At 36.6% G+C, this 16,345-nt stretch overlaps 1 protein-coding gene across 1 annotated transcript in view; it reads right to left on the reverse strand.

Moving 5' to 3' along the window:
* Positions 1 to 461: 461 nt before the first annotated feature.
* LOC149563843 (cycloartenol-C-24-methyltransferase-like) overlaps positions 462 to 16,345 on the reverse strand; it is a 200,084-nt gene continuing 184,200 nt past the window's right edge. The window contains exons 11-13 of the mRNA XM_089828252.1: positions 2,839 to 2,964; positions 2,628 to 2,725; positions 462 to 546 (exon numbers count right to left, since the gene is read on the reverse strand). Coding sequence (XP_089684378.1) covers positions 462 to 546; positions 2,628 to 2,725; positions 2,839 to 2,964 — 309 coding nt within the window. The remainder of the gene's footprint in view (positions 547 to 2,627; positions 2,726 to 2,838; positions 2,965 to 16,345) is intronic.

The raw sequence follows: 16,345 nt of genomic DNA on the forward strand, positions 1-16,345 counted from the left end.
AATCACTAGAACCCGCTCTCATACCTGAGTTGGCCTAGTGGTGGAGAACTTGTACTCTTGAAAGAGAGGTCACAAGTTCAAATCCCACTGGAAGGTAGGGTATGTACGCCTCGTTTGTAGCGCCAAGCGCCTCTCGAAAAAGAGTATGAGGTAGTCCCATATCATTGTCACCATATGTAAACCCAAAAAACTATGGCATAGTGTCGTGGACTATAAAACCTACTTACTTTTTTTTTTTTAAACCTGGTTTCCACACAATTGAAGAACCTGCACTCTTTGAAAAAGGGGAAGGTGATAAAGGAGCTGGTTGAGGGGCATTTAATGGTGGAAGAAGTTGAATGGAATTAGTCAATGCGTCAAAAGGTCAGACTGATCTTGTGTAGAACAAGATTACCCGCTTCACACTCCTTACAGAAATCTATACCTACACTATCAGGATATGATGTCATTCGGTCTTGTTTTCATCCAGCTTCAACATCTTTCAGCAGGAAAAGAGATTTCTGCAGTTGTAAGGTATTTTCCGTGTCTTCTTTTGATCCCAGGTACCTTCAGTATTCATTCAATACGATTTCGCTGACACGAGAGTGTTAATTCTTTTCTTTTTGCCTTTTTACCTTTATTCTTCAGTGTTAGTTAACTATTTTCCAATGTATTTCATGCGTAGACTGCATAGTTCAAGCTTTTTCTAATAGTCCTCGAGGGGTTTAACGTATACACAACTCAACCGGAATCTTTATATGCTTCGTTTTTTCTTTCCTGCATCTACATGGGAGACTATGTAAGGCCCCATTTGGTGGGGGAAGATGAATTTTTGACATAACCAGGTTATCTTATAACCAGGTTTTCGAAAATCTGGTTTTGTGGTTTGGAAAGCCAATGGTCCGTTTGGTTGACATGGAAGATGAATATACTGTGGACCCCACAATATTATTAAAAAAACTGTCATAAAATTCAAAACCTGGTTTTAATTTTGAATTCCAGCTTTTTATTGGAAGAAACTTCTTCCAATTTTTTACCAAAATTGGAAGATGAAATTGAAAACCAGATTATAATTTTAACCAACCAAACACCAAAGTTTTTTTGCAAACCCTGGTTTTACCCTTGATAACCCGATTTTGACCCTCATCTTCCAGCAACCAAACGGAGCCTTAATGAATGTCAAAGCATAAGATCATAGGTTAGTATTGGTCCACAATGGGGATAGGTAAGAATAATTGAAATACATATCCCCATGATATATATACTCTCAACTTTCAAGATATGCGGTAGCAAGAAAGAAGATATCACATAAAAATGCATAACATAGATCGTAATATTAAGAATATAACTGTTACAGATAAGTGTTTTGCGCCTTTTCAATCAATCTAAATAATTTATCTCTTATTTGACCAGCGCAGAAATGTTAGGCTGTTCAATTTTCAGGGCACTGAAATCGATTGTTTTGGGAGTACATCTATGCTTTAACCTTTTGCTCAAAACTGTTATCTTTCTTCTCTCGCCAAACTTGAAGAGTATTTCTTATTTTGGAAACATATTTATCCAAATTTGATCGTTTTGGAATTTCTCAATTCAATCTTGATATGCCTCCGAAGCATTTAACATTTTGGAGTCAGTTCACAATGTTAGGCACGTCTTCAGTTCTTGGTATAAAAAACCAAGGACACACATTCTATGACACAACACTGAATGGTTTTCACACTATCTTTGGCAAGTAGGGAAACTATCTTTCTAAATGTTTGATCAAAGATTATTCCAGTTCATGCCCGTGGATATATTGCGGAGATCGAAGTTATGATTTGATAAAGTTCAAGATTATTCCAGTTCATGCCTGTGGATATATTGCGGAAATCAAAGTTATGATTTGATAAAGTTCGTTGTATATTTCCAGTTTGTCCTAATTTTTCACTTGTATCAATATCTAGACCATATATGCCATCTGGAATCACAGACACTGTCAAAATTTCAAATTGTTTCAACTTTCATCTACTCTGCAGCTTCCTTTGTATTGCTACAAAGTAAAAATTAAAATAGTTCATTATAAAGTTTTTATCATTTAAGGCTTGGATCCTTGAAGACTTTTGTATAATTAGTCTAGAAAAATTGGGCAATTCATTGTGATAATTGAATTGGATTCCAAATCACCATGTCCTAATATCAAATATCTGTCAAATATTATGCTTTTGGATTCAATTGTGTGATTATTTTTGCATCGACATTTCGGATCATACTCTGTGATCCATCATCAGAATAGGAGAAAGAGAGCATCATAAAAAAGTAAGAGCAGTAGCAGATGGGGGGAAGGGATAAGAAAGGAAAGAAAGAAGAATAAGGAAGAGCGCCAAGAACATAGAAAATTTGAATTGTGGAAATCTTCTAGTTCTTAAATATCATCTGATTTTCCACTGAAACTATCCGACTTCAATTCTGTTACACTTATAGTTACTAATTTCCAACCATATGAAATGTTCCTTGTGAAATGCTTCGTATTCTTATTTCCACATTATCTATTGAGATTTTTTCTCAAATAACTTTTTGAGCTTTGAGAACATATTACTGAATACTTTATGGTGATAGTTGCACACAAGCAATGTTAAATTTATGTCCAATATTTTATCATTAAAGCTAACCTGCCTCCACTGACAAGTCCTTCTGCAGCTTTCTCCAGAAATGCAGATACTCTTTGGCTTCCCTCTGGCGCTATTCTCAAAAGTTCAAGCATCCTGACCTGTAAAGAATTACAAACCAAAAATCAAAATTAGTAGAGGGCATCTATGTGCTTGTGTGTATTAAACGAAAGTCATTAAAACTATCATAGAAAGAATCAGATGTTTAACCTACCATATTTCTTGTCAGAAAGCGACCAAGGGATGTTAGACGAAAACTACTGAGAGAAAAATGACTTGTATCTAACGGTAAATACCATGGCAATGGTGATAAGAGTGCACGGTCTTCTTCAAATAGAACCTGCAAGAGCATAAATGTAAACCTCCTTAACAAAACAATAGTTAATCTTTTTCCCCTGACAATAAGCCAGAGAATGAAACTAATATTCACCAGTAAACAATATTATAGTTTCAGGATAAATACGTGTCACCATTGAAGAGCACACAGAAATTATGGAGAGGGGGAGGGGATGGTGAATCGTATTTTGAACTTTTAAAATCATAAAACCGTACAAAACATAACGAGATCAATCATCAAGATGCAAAAACCAAATTTCTCTTGGAACACCCTTTCCGGTGAAAATTCATGGTATACAATAACTTTAGCGAAATGGGCACCAACCCAAAATAGACAAGTGAGCACGAACTCACTGGAGACACCAACCCTCCTTGAAGCACTAACTCTGTTATGCTGAAGGACCAACTTAAATTGGAGTCTAGACCATCAACTCAAAAACACACTGAACCTGATATGACAATTTCTGTTTCCACATGAATCTTTTCCTCATAGGTACAGCACCTTCAATCCTCCTTTACAAAAAGTGAAAACCGATATCAGACGTAGTATAAACCAATATCCTCAATACCTTATTTATTCAATCTGACAATAGTCAGCAGATCTGAACCAAGAAAATAAACATCAGAATTCTACAACGGCACTTTATGTGATAACCCGCATGAAGCACCACAAGTATATGAACAACAAAGAAGTAATATTGTGTTTTTATAGCACAGAAGAAAGCGGTTGTTGATAAGCTTAGACTACCATTATTGCGTTTTTCTTCATCATACTTGGCTTCGTATATCCCTAATATTACTAAGGATTGACTCGATAATATCCTCTTCTTTAAGTTATGTGCATTCCTCTCGCCACAAGCAGTCGCAACTTGGTCTTGAGCAGCAATAACTTTCAAAAACCAAAAATACAGTCTCTATGCAATTCTCCCTTTTCCCTTTTATTTCTAAAATACGATATGATTCTCATTGCATCCTTTCAAAGTTCCCTGCTCTTATAAGAATAAACTAGCATTGTTGATATCCGGGAAACCACGTTCAGTATTTTTCAGAATTAACTCTACTTGCATTACCAGTCTTGACACAATTTGTATGATACACACCTCTCCATAACAATGACAAAGCACAGCAATTAAAAACATCAACCCACAATGACTTTCCAACAAAAACAGCTCCACCACATGCGATAGAGAGTAATGCATCCCAGTCAAATATTGTCTATCTTCAAACACAAGTTTTCTTCCATATTAGAGTAATGCATCTCAGTCAAATATCATCTATCTTCTAACACAAGTTTCCTTCCGTATTATACCTCACGGACCAGAAAATAGTCATCGCACCATAAATTAATTTCAGGCATTACACAGGCAGCCATGTTACTAAGAATAGTAAATTTGTCATGTTACAAGAGTTGTTAAAAGAATATTTATGCCTGAAGTCGACTCTTCAAAATAGATTAATAAATTTGTTCCCAAAGAAATTGGCAAGTAGTGATGAGTATATGGAGTGATTATGCAATGAAACCATAATTACACTTGCCTTCATAAATTTGAAGCCACCACTTTTAAATTTCAAAGAGCTTGACCCTTTTTAATATTCATTGATATCACCATTTGATTTGGCAAACACCATCGCCTCAAAATTTTGGGGACCCTTTTTTTTTTTCGATTGCCTTAGCAATTTTCGGTCTAGAGGTTTCAAATTTGAAGATTTCACGTCTTGGACACCTTTAGGGCCAGCGGGGAGAGGGTTAGATTTATTTTCACCCAGTTTCAACTTGATTTTCTAGAGCCACCAATTCTATCTTTAGGCCAAACAAATTTCAAAGTTAATTCCAACTTGGCAAGATAAAATTGTAAATTGTGCACTTAGACATTTTCTTTTGAAAATTTGGATATAATTGTATAAATTTGGATAATTTTCAAAAAATAAAATTTTTTTTAAATTTGGTCTTTTGGAAAATCTTAACTATTTTTTTTGGTGAAAAAATTTAATTTTTGTGATGGTGAAATAAAATTGCAAAATCAATTTTTGGCTCTAGAAGAAATTTTATTTTATTTTTGTCAAATTTTTTTTTATTGGCATAGCAAAATCAATTTGGGTAAAAATTGCAAAAAAATGGCTTTAATAGATAAAAATTGCCTTTAAAGCTTTTTGCCTTTAATGAAATTGGTAATTTAATATTGAAAAATGGCTTTTGGTTAGCCAAAATATAATTTTAATGACATATTAATTGTTAAATCCTCATTAAATAGAAATATTTAACATCTCCAAGGCATTATTTAATTTCTTTTTGCAATTTAGAACTAATTGGCAATTTAGAAAGTTAATTTTCATCATGGCAAAATTAATTTTGGTTAAGTATTTAATTGTGGGCTATAATTTTGCATTAATTATTTGTTTTTCTTTCTCCTAGGGTCCAAGAAGAAAGTTGGGTATAAGAGGAGGCCTCTCTCCCATTTCTTCCTCACTTCTCACTTCTCCTTCTCAAGGTGTTGGTGATTTTGCAAGAGTAGATCTGCACTCTTCTTGCTTGGTGAAATTTGTGGAAGGCGAAATTTGTGGGAGCCAAAATTTTTGGAGGGCAAAATTTGTGGGAGCCAAAATATGTGGAGGGCAAAATTTGTGGGAGCCAAAATTTGTGGAAGATAAAATTCTGATTTTTTAAAAAGGCTGTGATTTTTGCCCTAGGTTGGGTAATTTTATTTGGAGGTGAATTGCATGATAAATTTTTGATTTGCAAGGGATTTGAAATTCTTGAAGTCATATCCTAGGTTCTAAAAAGTCGCTGTAAGATTATTGGTTAAGGTAAATTTTCATCATCTAGAGTTGCAAGGGGTCCTTTAGCTGACATCCTTCTTTCGTTCTAATCTAAGGATTGCTCCTCTTGGTTCTTCTTACCTTCTGGTCCACCACTCTACCATCTCGTAATTGGGCGATGAGCATGGAGGATGTTAGTGCAAGTAAGAATCCCAAGCGGAAAAACACTAAAAAAGACAAAGAGGATATGATGCCCAAAACTCTCTTCTTCTCGAAAATGAAGAGAATAACTGACACCAATATCGCTACAGTGGACATGATACAGATGAAGGACAGACTAAAGGAAGGACAATCCCCCTTGGCTATAGGTAGAGGTAATTTCAAATCATTTAGAGTTGCAAGGGGTCCTTAAGCTGACATCCTTCTTTCATTCTAGTCTAAGGATTGCTTCCCTTGGTTCTACTTGCCTTCTGGTCCACCACTCTACCATCCTGTAATAGGGTGATGAGCATGGAGGATGTTAGTGCAAGTGAGAATCCCAAGCGAACAAGACTAAGAAAGACAAAGAGGATATCATTCCCAAAACACCCTTCTTCTTGAAAAATGAGGCGAATAATCAATACCAATGGCAGTACCATAAAAGGATATACAAAAGGCAGTTGCACGTCACAACCCAAGTGTCAACACTTCCATTTCAACCATGATGAGTAACGTTGAGGTGGCACTTGATTTTGAGGATATTAGAGAAGAGGATGTTATTGAAATAGATTTTGGATCAAGGTTGGATGAGTTGGGGAAGGTTGCTATCAAGAAGAAGCATTTGGGCACCCTTTTCTCTCTCAATGCTTTTATTAGATTTGAGAAAGAATATGAGAAGGATCACAAAAGGATACTACAAGCAGCAAGTGGTGTGGCGAAGTCAGCAGAACTCAGGGCGAAGCACACACATTGTCCTCCTATGAAAGAAGTTAAAGAAAGGCTAGCTAAGTTCATTGCCTTAGCTAAGAAGATGAAAGAAAAGGGAAGATTTATATTAGAAGATCATTTGATGTAGGCTCAAGTGGCAATTTCCCTTTTTTCTAGAATAGGACAAGTGTCTATTTCTAATTGGCCACCATTTTGGTGCCTTCTCATTGGTTGCCACTTTTTTCATTGGTCCATTGATGAGGTGGCAACTTCTCATTGGTTGATGGGGTGGCAACCCTAATTAGGGTTTTGAGGATCCAATCTGGATCGTTGATCTTGTTTTGATCTCCATCGTCCTTTGTATTTTTGGCCCCTATAAAAGGCCATTTGCTCTCATTTGTAAAGTGGTTGGAGAAATTGTTGCGAAGATAATACCAAAATAGCTCTCTTTTTCATTGTTGTGATTTGCATGTTGATTAAGAACATTGGATATTATTGCATATTTTCTACTCCCACTTAGTTAGATTTCCTTTGAAGTTGTTAAAGTTGGTTTCATTTCAAGTTGCTAAGTAGGAGTGAAGTAGATGGATAGTTGTATGGTAGCATTGGTAAATGTTTGATAGGGATCAATACTAGACCATTAGCATCGTAGCGGCTGGTTGGGAAGCTTTGTGTGGTAAGCTAGTTTATTATTCCTTTGAATCATTGCACCTGTGGAAGTGAGGCCGCTGGTCAGCTCTCATTAAGTTCGATCCCCATCCATTTGCTAACCTTCCATTCATAGGAGTAGGAGTAGTGTCATGTCCCTTTTCAAATAATTAAAAATAATAATTTTTGCCAAAGGCAGGCAGGCCCAAGAAGGTGAAGTTTCAGAAAAAAGGGGTTAATCTTTGGAAACCGTTGGACTAATAAATGAAAATTATTATTAAAATATGTTTTATTAACCTCTCTTGGATGTGAGTTAGGGTTATGCCATCTTTTAAGGAGTTTGGAGGCATTTTGGGCCCATTCCAAAACTTGATTCTTGCGCATTGCTTTGTTGTTCTTCAGAGGCTGCCAAACTTGTGAAGAAGGAAACCCAAGAACAGGAGTTTGCAAGTTTCTAGGAAGGCTAAGGATGAGAGTTTTAAGCCATTCCATGTGCATGCTCATGCATAGTTTTCCTTTGTGCTGAACAGTGTAGATTTGTGGGTTTTCAGGTGTATTTTTTGTAAGAGTTTGGTGTTTTCGATTGAGTATTTCGTATTAGTTTGGATTGCTGCTGTATATCAAACTTTTAAATGTTAAAATAGAGCCAAATATATTTATTTGGATATGATTATACTTCTGTGATAGATTATTAAATTTTTGTGGTGATTTCAGACTATTTTGTGCTATTTTCGAGAGCCTAATGAGCATTGTTTTTGTCTTTCGTTTGGGAGCTATTGTGTGCATGTTATACAGATATGAAAATATCATTTTATAGGCTATTATGCTGCTCAAATTTCTATAAAAATGTCCACTTTCAAATTTATTAATAATAGGTGAAGCTGTGAAGCTTTTGGCACTATTTCTAGCATACCCGTTTTGGGGTTTATTGAGAAATTGGTGGATCTTTGAAATATTGGTTGTTTGATTTTAAAGATCTGATTTGAGGCTTGAAATATCATATAAAATAAAAGAAAGGGACATTTTAGTGGTATCAGAGCCATGATATTGCCAGCCTGAGGGTTTGTAGAAGTTTGCATGTCAGTTTTGACAACTACTCAAATGATAAGTAGGACATGATTTCCACAGCTAGTCAAATTGTGATGTGAATATCAGGATTTAACTGTGTGATTTTGAGTCAAACTCGATGACCCATGTTTCATGAGTAGTGATTCAACATGAATCCATCTCTCATGAGAATAAATGGAACACTTAGCACTCATTGGATCTAGGTGATGCTCACAGGGGTGAAGCACCGGGACTTCCCGGGAGGTCACCCATCCCAGTACTACTCCAGCCTGAGCGCGCTTAACTACGGAGTTTCCTCCACAGTTAAACCCAAAGCTTGCAACCCCATTTGCAACACAGTTAAATCCTGATATTCACATCACAACTACTCAAATCTTGCATTTCAAAATTTATGGTTACATGCTACTTCTAATCATTTGCATGTTAGTTCTTGGTGAATTTGGTGGTTGCATGTTGCTTCTAATCAGCTGTATGTCAAAATTTATGGTTGCATGCAACTAAGTGAAAGAGAAAAGGGATATTTGCAGCGAGAAAAGAATAATTTTTTTTTGATCAAACCTCTAGTTGAAAGTAAAAGTACAAAATCCAAGGAAGTAAAAAGTATGGCTAATCCAGATGAGATGGCAAAAAAATTCTTCCAAGACATCCAAGGTATTTGTCATAATTACTAGTTGTTGTAGCTACATATTGCAAGTAGTTTAAGTCTCATATTTGTAGTGAATATTACCAAATTAGTTGCACATTCATGTTAGGTCATTGTTTAGAAAATCTGGAGTCTTTTTGTAAGCATTCTCTTTGATGCAAATTGAAACAAGAGTCCTTGCAACAATCTAAAAAATTATATCAGTCATACGACCCCTTGCTTGCAAAGTGTTTGACGAAATGTCAAACAACTGAAGTATAAAGATTCTTGGTGTTTGAAGAAGTTATAACCTATTGGGGTTACACTCTACTTTATCCAGAATGGACAGGTATAGTACAGAGTCTCAGAGGACACGATCTTGGAAAATTGATATCTAGAGTTAGAACAGTAGAAAGGATGGTTATTTAGACATTCGAGATAAACTTAGGAAAATAATCCATGACATGTCTGAACAGTTGGTTGAGCACCACCATATGATGAATGACATGTTGTCCGACCCAGCTAAGGTGGATATGTTGATTGGATTTCTATTTGGCAGATTTTCTCACAAGGCAGATGACACAATTACCAAGAACTTGCATGAGGAGTTTGAGAAACTAGCTTATAGCCAGGCAGAGGTCTCAGATTCTACTCCGCCACAAGAGGTAGTGAGAAAGGATATTACGCAGATTGATAGTAATGGTCAACTTGATACTCAAATTGAGACAATTGTATACAGGTCGTCAAAGGGTGATGTCACAGGTATTCAGGATGGTATAGTTACAATAGGTAGTGACTACAACGTAGTGGGTTTAGATGATGATTATGAGGATGTTGTTGTGCATGATGGTGAGATACTTGGTAGAGATGAGCAGACATTGAGCATTCATGACTTTGCTAAGAAAGAGTACCAGGCACAGTTAGATGCTTCATCACATGAGGTTGAGGTTGGTAGTACTTCACATGATTTGTCCAGCCAGCTAAAAGTGAACAAAGATAGTATTGTGACTTCATTATCTCATCATGATAGGTATGTGGAGTTAGTTGGTATTGGTCATATTACTCAGGCGAGGAGTTTGCTTAAGTTACCAGCTGATTCTAGTTTACGGATATGGACTCGAGATTGTTATATTGGCGTTTGGGATTCAGTTGACTGGAGATCTTTAACACTTTTTGGTAGTAGTGTTTGTTTGGGTGCTATCATGGATTTGATTAGCAGATTGCACAGTGTTGTCTTTTCTTGTGCTAGCAGCTTGTCCGATGTTGATATTAGTTTTTATACACCGGTGTTGGGCTTTGTTCATATATCTAGTCGACCATACTTGCTGGAATGTGTTGATGATCTTTCATATTTGGCAGTGTGTACAAATGAGTCCCAGGATCATATTGGCATTGATGACATCCAGGAGGATGAAGTGGGCAGTTTTGAAGACTTAGTTTCCTTGAAAGTTTCTTTTGGTACAGAGGAGTTGGACAACAGTGCTATAGTTTTTGATACTCTGTATGTTGATATGAGCTTTGGAGTTGATTCACAGGATATGGATGGTAATACTCTAGAGACTAGTAACTTTGAGGATACTCCTTTAGATAGTGCATCAGAGGAGGTTTGTAAGAGACAGTCTAGCCAGTGCCATCATGTGTCTAATCAGTTGAGAGTTAGTGAGTGAGACATTGCTATCACTTGCCAGCATTTTGATGCTACTCATCAGTTGTTAGCAGTTTATGGATGGGGTTCTCCTACTAGTGATGAGCAGGAAGGCAGTTATCTTTCTTTGACAAAGATCCACTCTTTATGGGAGGCTATTTGGATTTTGAGACAGAATTATATGTAGTTGGTAGCCGACAGAGATTATCTTACGGAGTGGGGGAGTACAGCATATGACGCATTATTGGCCAAGGAAGATGAGGTGAGTGAGCTTACTCAGCAACTCGAGGTGACTTCTGAGATTCTTGAGAGTACACAGTTGGCTTTCAAGGAGTCGCAACTTCATTTGACTAAGGTGACCATGGAGTTGGAGCGACTGCAATCTTTACCATATTTTGTATAGTCACAAGTTGTGGTGTTTAGTGATCTGAGGATGTCCATGGTTGAGATTTTTAGAGACAGTGGAGATGGGGATGCATCCATCCTTGATACTAACATTGGCATATCGGGTTCGTTCCCACTAGAGTTAGGTTCAGTTGAGTTGGGTGCTGCAGCAAATTGTTGTGGTATGCCTGACATGGTGGTGGCCTCTAGTACTAATGGCACAGAGACTAGAGATGTTGTATCAAAGATCATGTGTGATGTTGGTGAGCTAACAGTTGGCATGGTTCCTGCTAGTAATATTACTCCCTTGGCAATGTCTTTGGAGGTAGTAGTCAATTCCAACTTGGTAAGTGATCAATTGCAGTTAGTTTCATCTGGATTGTAGTCTGAGCCACCGACTGAGATTGGCACATTCTATCGGCACTACACTATGAGGTATGCTCATCAATTTACCTTTGATGACCATGTTGATGAGATGATGATACAGAGATTTACTTTGGTTCATAGTGCTTGTCATCAGTTATGGGATGGTTTGATGCCTCGGGATGAGAGTTGTGATGGGCATGACATGGCGATAGGTTCTGCAGTTGATAGCTTGATAATACATGACTTAGAGTAGGAGTTTGGGAGTGATGCTTTAGCAGTTGTGGTTATTGATTCTACTCCTTTGGCTATGACATCTCCTGAATTAGCTGGTGGTTAGTCACAGTGGGCTGTATCATTTGTTCATGGCAAATTTGGTTTCGGTTCCATTTCTTGCTATTTATCTTGTAATGTCTTTTCACCATCAGCAGTGCATGGGAGTTATGGTTATGAGACAGTGGCCGGTGATTTGCAGAGTTGTGTTGACTGCAGGAGTTGTATAGTGTGTGGATTCTCCATACTTGGTATAGTTTCATTCAGGAGCATTCACCATTGTTGTAAATTTGGATTGTACATTTCATATAGGCCAGTGGGATGCATTGATGGTATTTACTATGTTGGCAGTTTGATTTGTCCACTTTACTTGGGTTTTGATGTTCTAAGAGTTTGTGTCTCGTGGGTTTTTGACTGTGGTAGTGGTGATTTTGGAGTTTGGTTGAGCTGTAATTGTCAGTTTGGTTATGGATTCCTCTTGGTTATATTGCAGAGGATATTGCAGGAGCCTGTGTTAATTGATAGTAGTATAGTTCATGACTACATTTGGAATCCAGGTGGATTGATTGGTTTATTATTCAGCCATTGCTTGAGGACAAGCAATATTTGGGAGGGGAGGACTTGTCATGTCCCTTTTCAAATAATTAAAAATAATAATTTTTGCCAAAGGCAGGCAGGCCCAAGAAGGTGAAGTTTCGAAAAAAAAGGGGTTAATCTTTGGAAATATTTGGACTAATAAATGAAAATTATTATTAAAATATGTTTTATTAACCCCTCTTGGACGTGAGTTAGGGTTATGCCCTCTTTTAAGGAGTTTGGAGGCATTTTGGGCCCATTCCAGAACTTGATTCTTGCGCATTGCTTTGTTGTTCTTCAGAGGCTACCAAACCTGTGAAGAAGGAGACCCAAGAACGGGAGTTTGTAGGTTTCTAAGAAGGCTAAGGATGGGATTTTGAATCCATTCCATGTGCATGCTCATGCAGAGTTTTCCTTTGTGCTGAACAGTGTAGATTTGTGAGTTTTCGGGTGTATTTTTTGTAAGAGTTCGGTGTTTCCGATTGAGTATTTCATATTAGTTTGGGTTGTTGCTGTATATAAAATTTTTAAATGTTAAAATAGAGCTAAATATATTTATTTGGATATGATTATACTTCTATGATAGATTATTAAGTTTATGTGGTGATTTCGGGCTATTTTGTGCTATTTTTGGGAGCCCGATGAGCATTGTTTTTGTCCTCCGTTTGGGAGCTATTGTGTGCATGTTATATAGATCTAGAAATGTCATTTTATAAGCTATTATGCTGCTCAAATTTCTGTAAAAATGTCCACTTTCAAATTTATTAATAATAGGTGAAGCTGTGAAGCTTTTGACACTATTTCTGGCATACTCGATTTGGGGTTTATTGAGAAATTGGTAGATCTTTGAAATATTGGTTGTTTGATTTTAAAGATCTAATTTGAGGCTTGAAATATCATATAAAATTAGAGAAAGGGACATTTCAAGTAGAATAGTAAGTAGATGGGTAGTTGAAGCTTAGAGAAGCAAGTTAGAGGAGTAAGTTAAGTATTAGAGCACATCCATTCACCTCCCATAACCATCGCTTTCCCATCCACATCATCCCTGGCAGACACATCCTTAATCACCACCACCATCAACATTATCTGCCACTTACATATTTCACAAACCCATTGTCATCTCCATCATTCCATCGAAGTCCAAGTCATCTTCGAATGAATAGCGTAAGGCCGCCTACATGATTACTAGCAAATCACATCGATAAAATTGAGCGAGTATCCAACAGTGTAAGGAACATTGGAGCTATTGCTTATGTCTTCATGAGTAATAAATTTTCAAGAGAGGAGTTGCATGTTTGATATCCCATATTGAATATTCAAATCCTAATATGTTATGTAAGTGATACAAAATTTGCATCAACACTAGGTAGCTTAAGCTAGTCAACCAGCTCAAGCACCCAACCAAGTAGCTCAACCAGACTGCCAACTAGCTCAAGAACTCAACCAAGTAGTTCATGCAAGTGACGGAGTGTGTCAACCACACAACCATGTAGCTCAAGTAGACAACCAAGCAACTCATTCCATTTCTTTATTACTTTGAGTATTCCTTCAAAATTTATACAACCTTGATCATCAACCTTTGACATCAATGACAACATATTCAACAATATCCCCCTTTGTCTTTTGATGGAAACTCCTTCTAAAACCAAATTGAAACAAAAACTTCTTTAAAATAAAATAGCTTGCACCCTAACTTATATCTCCCTCTTTGACATCAATGACTAAGACCAACCTACATAATTGAAATGGGGCTTGTATTGTCCTAAACAATTAGCTCCCACAATTAGATGCATTATTAGAACCTATTAGATCACATTTTGGTGATTTTGAATGTTCATTAGGCTTGATCTTGACAACCTATTATCCCCACCCCCCCGGTCCCTACATCTTTTCACCTATCTTGACACCCTACACAAAATTTGGCTCACAATGATGTTATGTCCCCGAGGATTGTAGCCCAGATTTGGCTCGAGGCTCATTGTTGGGGCATTAGCATGAAAAATGATCTTGTGGTCAGCCTAGATTAATTTTGAATCCCAAAATGATGGATTGAGTGTAGAAGCACCTTACCTCTCCTCATTTGGATATTCATTTATTAATATACATTCATGATCTACAACTTTGCAATCGAGCTAACAAGTTTCAAGCAATCAAGAGAAATTGAGCATTTTGATTCAAGATTTGAAGGCAAGCATCCAAGACCAAGGTTTTCCAATTCTTCAAGATCATTCAAGTCAAAGGAAATCTTTTCCAATTGAAGCAAGTTTCTCTCCTATGATGGCCAAGTAGAAAAATTCTTGATTAAGTAAGAAGATCCTTCCATTTACATTCTTTGTCCATCATTGCAAGCAATTATCAAGCATATCTACATTCAATATGTAGGAGTGGCTTTCATAAATCTATGCATTTGTGAGGGCATCCTTGATTCTATATTACATTCCAAGGTCAACTCCTTGATTTCAAGTACATTCAAGAATCTTCATGGGTATGATCCATTTTTACATCTATCCATGAGGGTTCTGTTGGCAGTGTGCTAGTGTCTCTCGCGGGGTTCATGACATGGCTTAACCACCTCCTATGGTTCTATAAGACAATTGCTTGTATCAAACATTAATAGATAGATCTTTCTATGCAATGACAACCATAGCCATTCTAACAAGTGGTATTAGAGCTTGGTCACATGTTCGAATCTATGCAAGCCACATCGAGTGACATTGGGAGGGGGATTGTTGGGAGTAGGCTAGCATCCTATGCATGGTTCACAACATGGCATAACCACCTCTTGTGTTTCTACAATACTATTGGTTGTATCAAGCATTGAAAGGTCGATCTTTTGGTGCAACAACAACCTTGACCATTATAATAGGTTTATGCAAGGTGAATCAAACATTCACCTTTTTACATACTTTATACAATTTTATTTTATTTTTAAGGTTGATTCCTAAAGCATGGTTTAACCAAGGTAAACCCCTTTAGACAACCTTTTCCCCATTTTCCTATGTCCATGAATAGGTTATGAATTTTATAAACAACATATAGAAAGATTGGAAACTGTTGGAAAATCCCCGAAAAATTTAGTCAAAAACACTAGTTACAAAATGCTAAAATATCTTGTACCTAGGTACAAAATGCCAAACTTGGTTTGTACCCTACATTATGTTCCCAAATTTCAGCCACAGGTGAGATCTGCATTCTAGTTTCTGTTACTATACATTTCAGCTTTTTGTCAATTTGTATCAGTCGGTTATTTCCAAATTTTTAGTAATTTTCCTAAATTATTATTTACATTATATTTTCGCATCATTTCCATTTTCATCATTACAGATTTAGTGAAGGGTCATTATCCCACCTAGTGCTTGAGTCTCCACTTGAGCCTAGTGGGACATCTTCCTTCTAAATGTGTGATTGTGAAAAGGGAGGTGTGAATTTACCTATTTACCCCATCTCTACTATTTCACCAACATATGGGGCTCAATCAATATGACAATGAAAACTCCCCCTGAGTCCAAACCAACAATTCAATAATGGAGTGCAATTGCTCCCAACTTCTCCCCTTTGATGTCATCAAGAATGTATAGATTTTTAGCAGCCCTTATTGAATTAACACTACATTTACCATCTTTTCTAATTTCACAACAATCTAAATAAAAAATGAAACTCTATCCTTGGTCACACAATTGGTTTTTAACAAATTGATTGTCTCATACCTTCTACATACAAGATATTAATAGTTTAAGATAAGTTGATGCGGGAGCATCTTTTATCACAAAAAAATATTTTTTTTTTAGTCTTTTCTATTTTAATAAGGACTAGTAGATAGGGTGGTTACTATTTATGGGAACTTTCTATTTTTAGTGAGTTTGTCATATGAGCTCGGAATGTTTTCATTTTCTACAGTAAGGTTCATTTTAGAGTTATAAGTGTAAGGAAACTTAGGTGCAGAAACAACTTCTTACACTAATCTCTTAAGAGAAGTATGGTGCAAATCCTATTAAAATATTTTACACTTACAGATTCAATATCATGTAAACAACAATATTTCAGCCAAGAAAGCATAAAGAAAATAGATAGAGAAAGAAACACATAACACAAAAGATTTTTTGGTGGGGAAAAACCTTTCGGTAAGACAACCCCACCCCTCCA

Source organism: Cupressus sempervirens, chromosome 4 (genome assembly GCF_028749045.1).
Source record: "Cupressus sempervirens isolate cs-2001-9-10 chromosome 4, ASM2874904v1, whole genome shotgun sequence".
NCBI classification, from domain to species: Eukaryota; Viridiplantae; Streptophyta; class Pinopsida; order Cupressales; family Cupressaceae; genus Cupressus; species Cupressus sempervirens.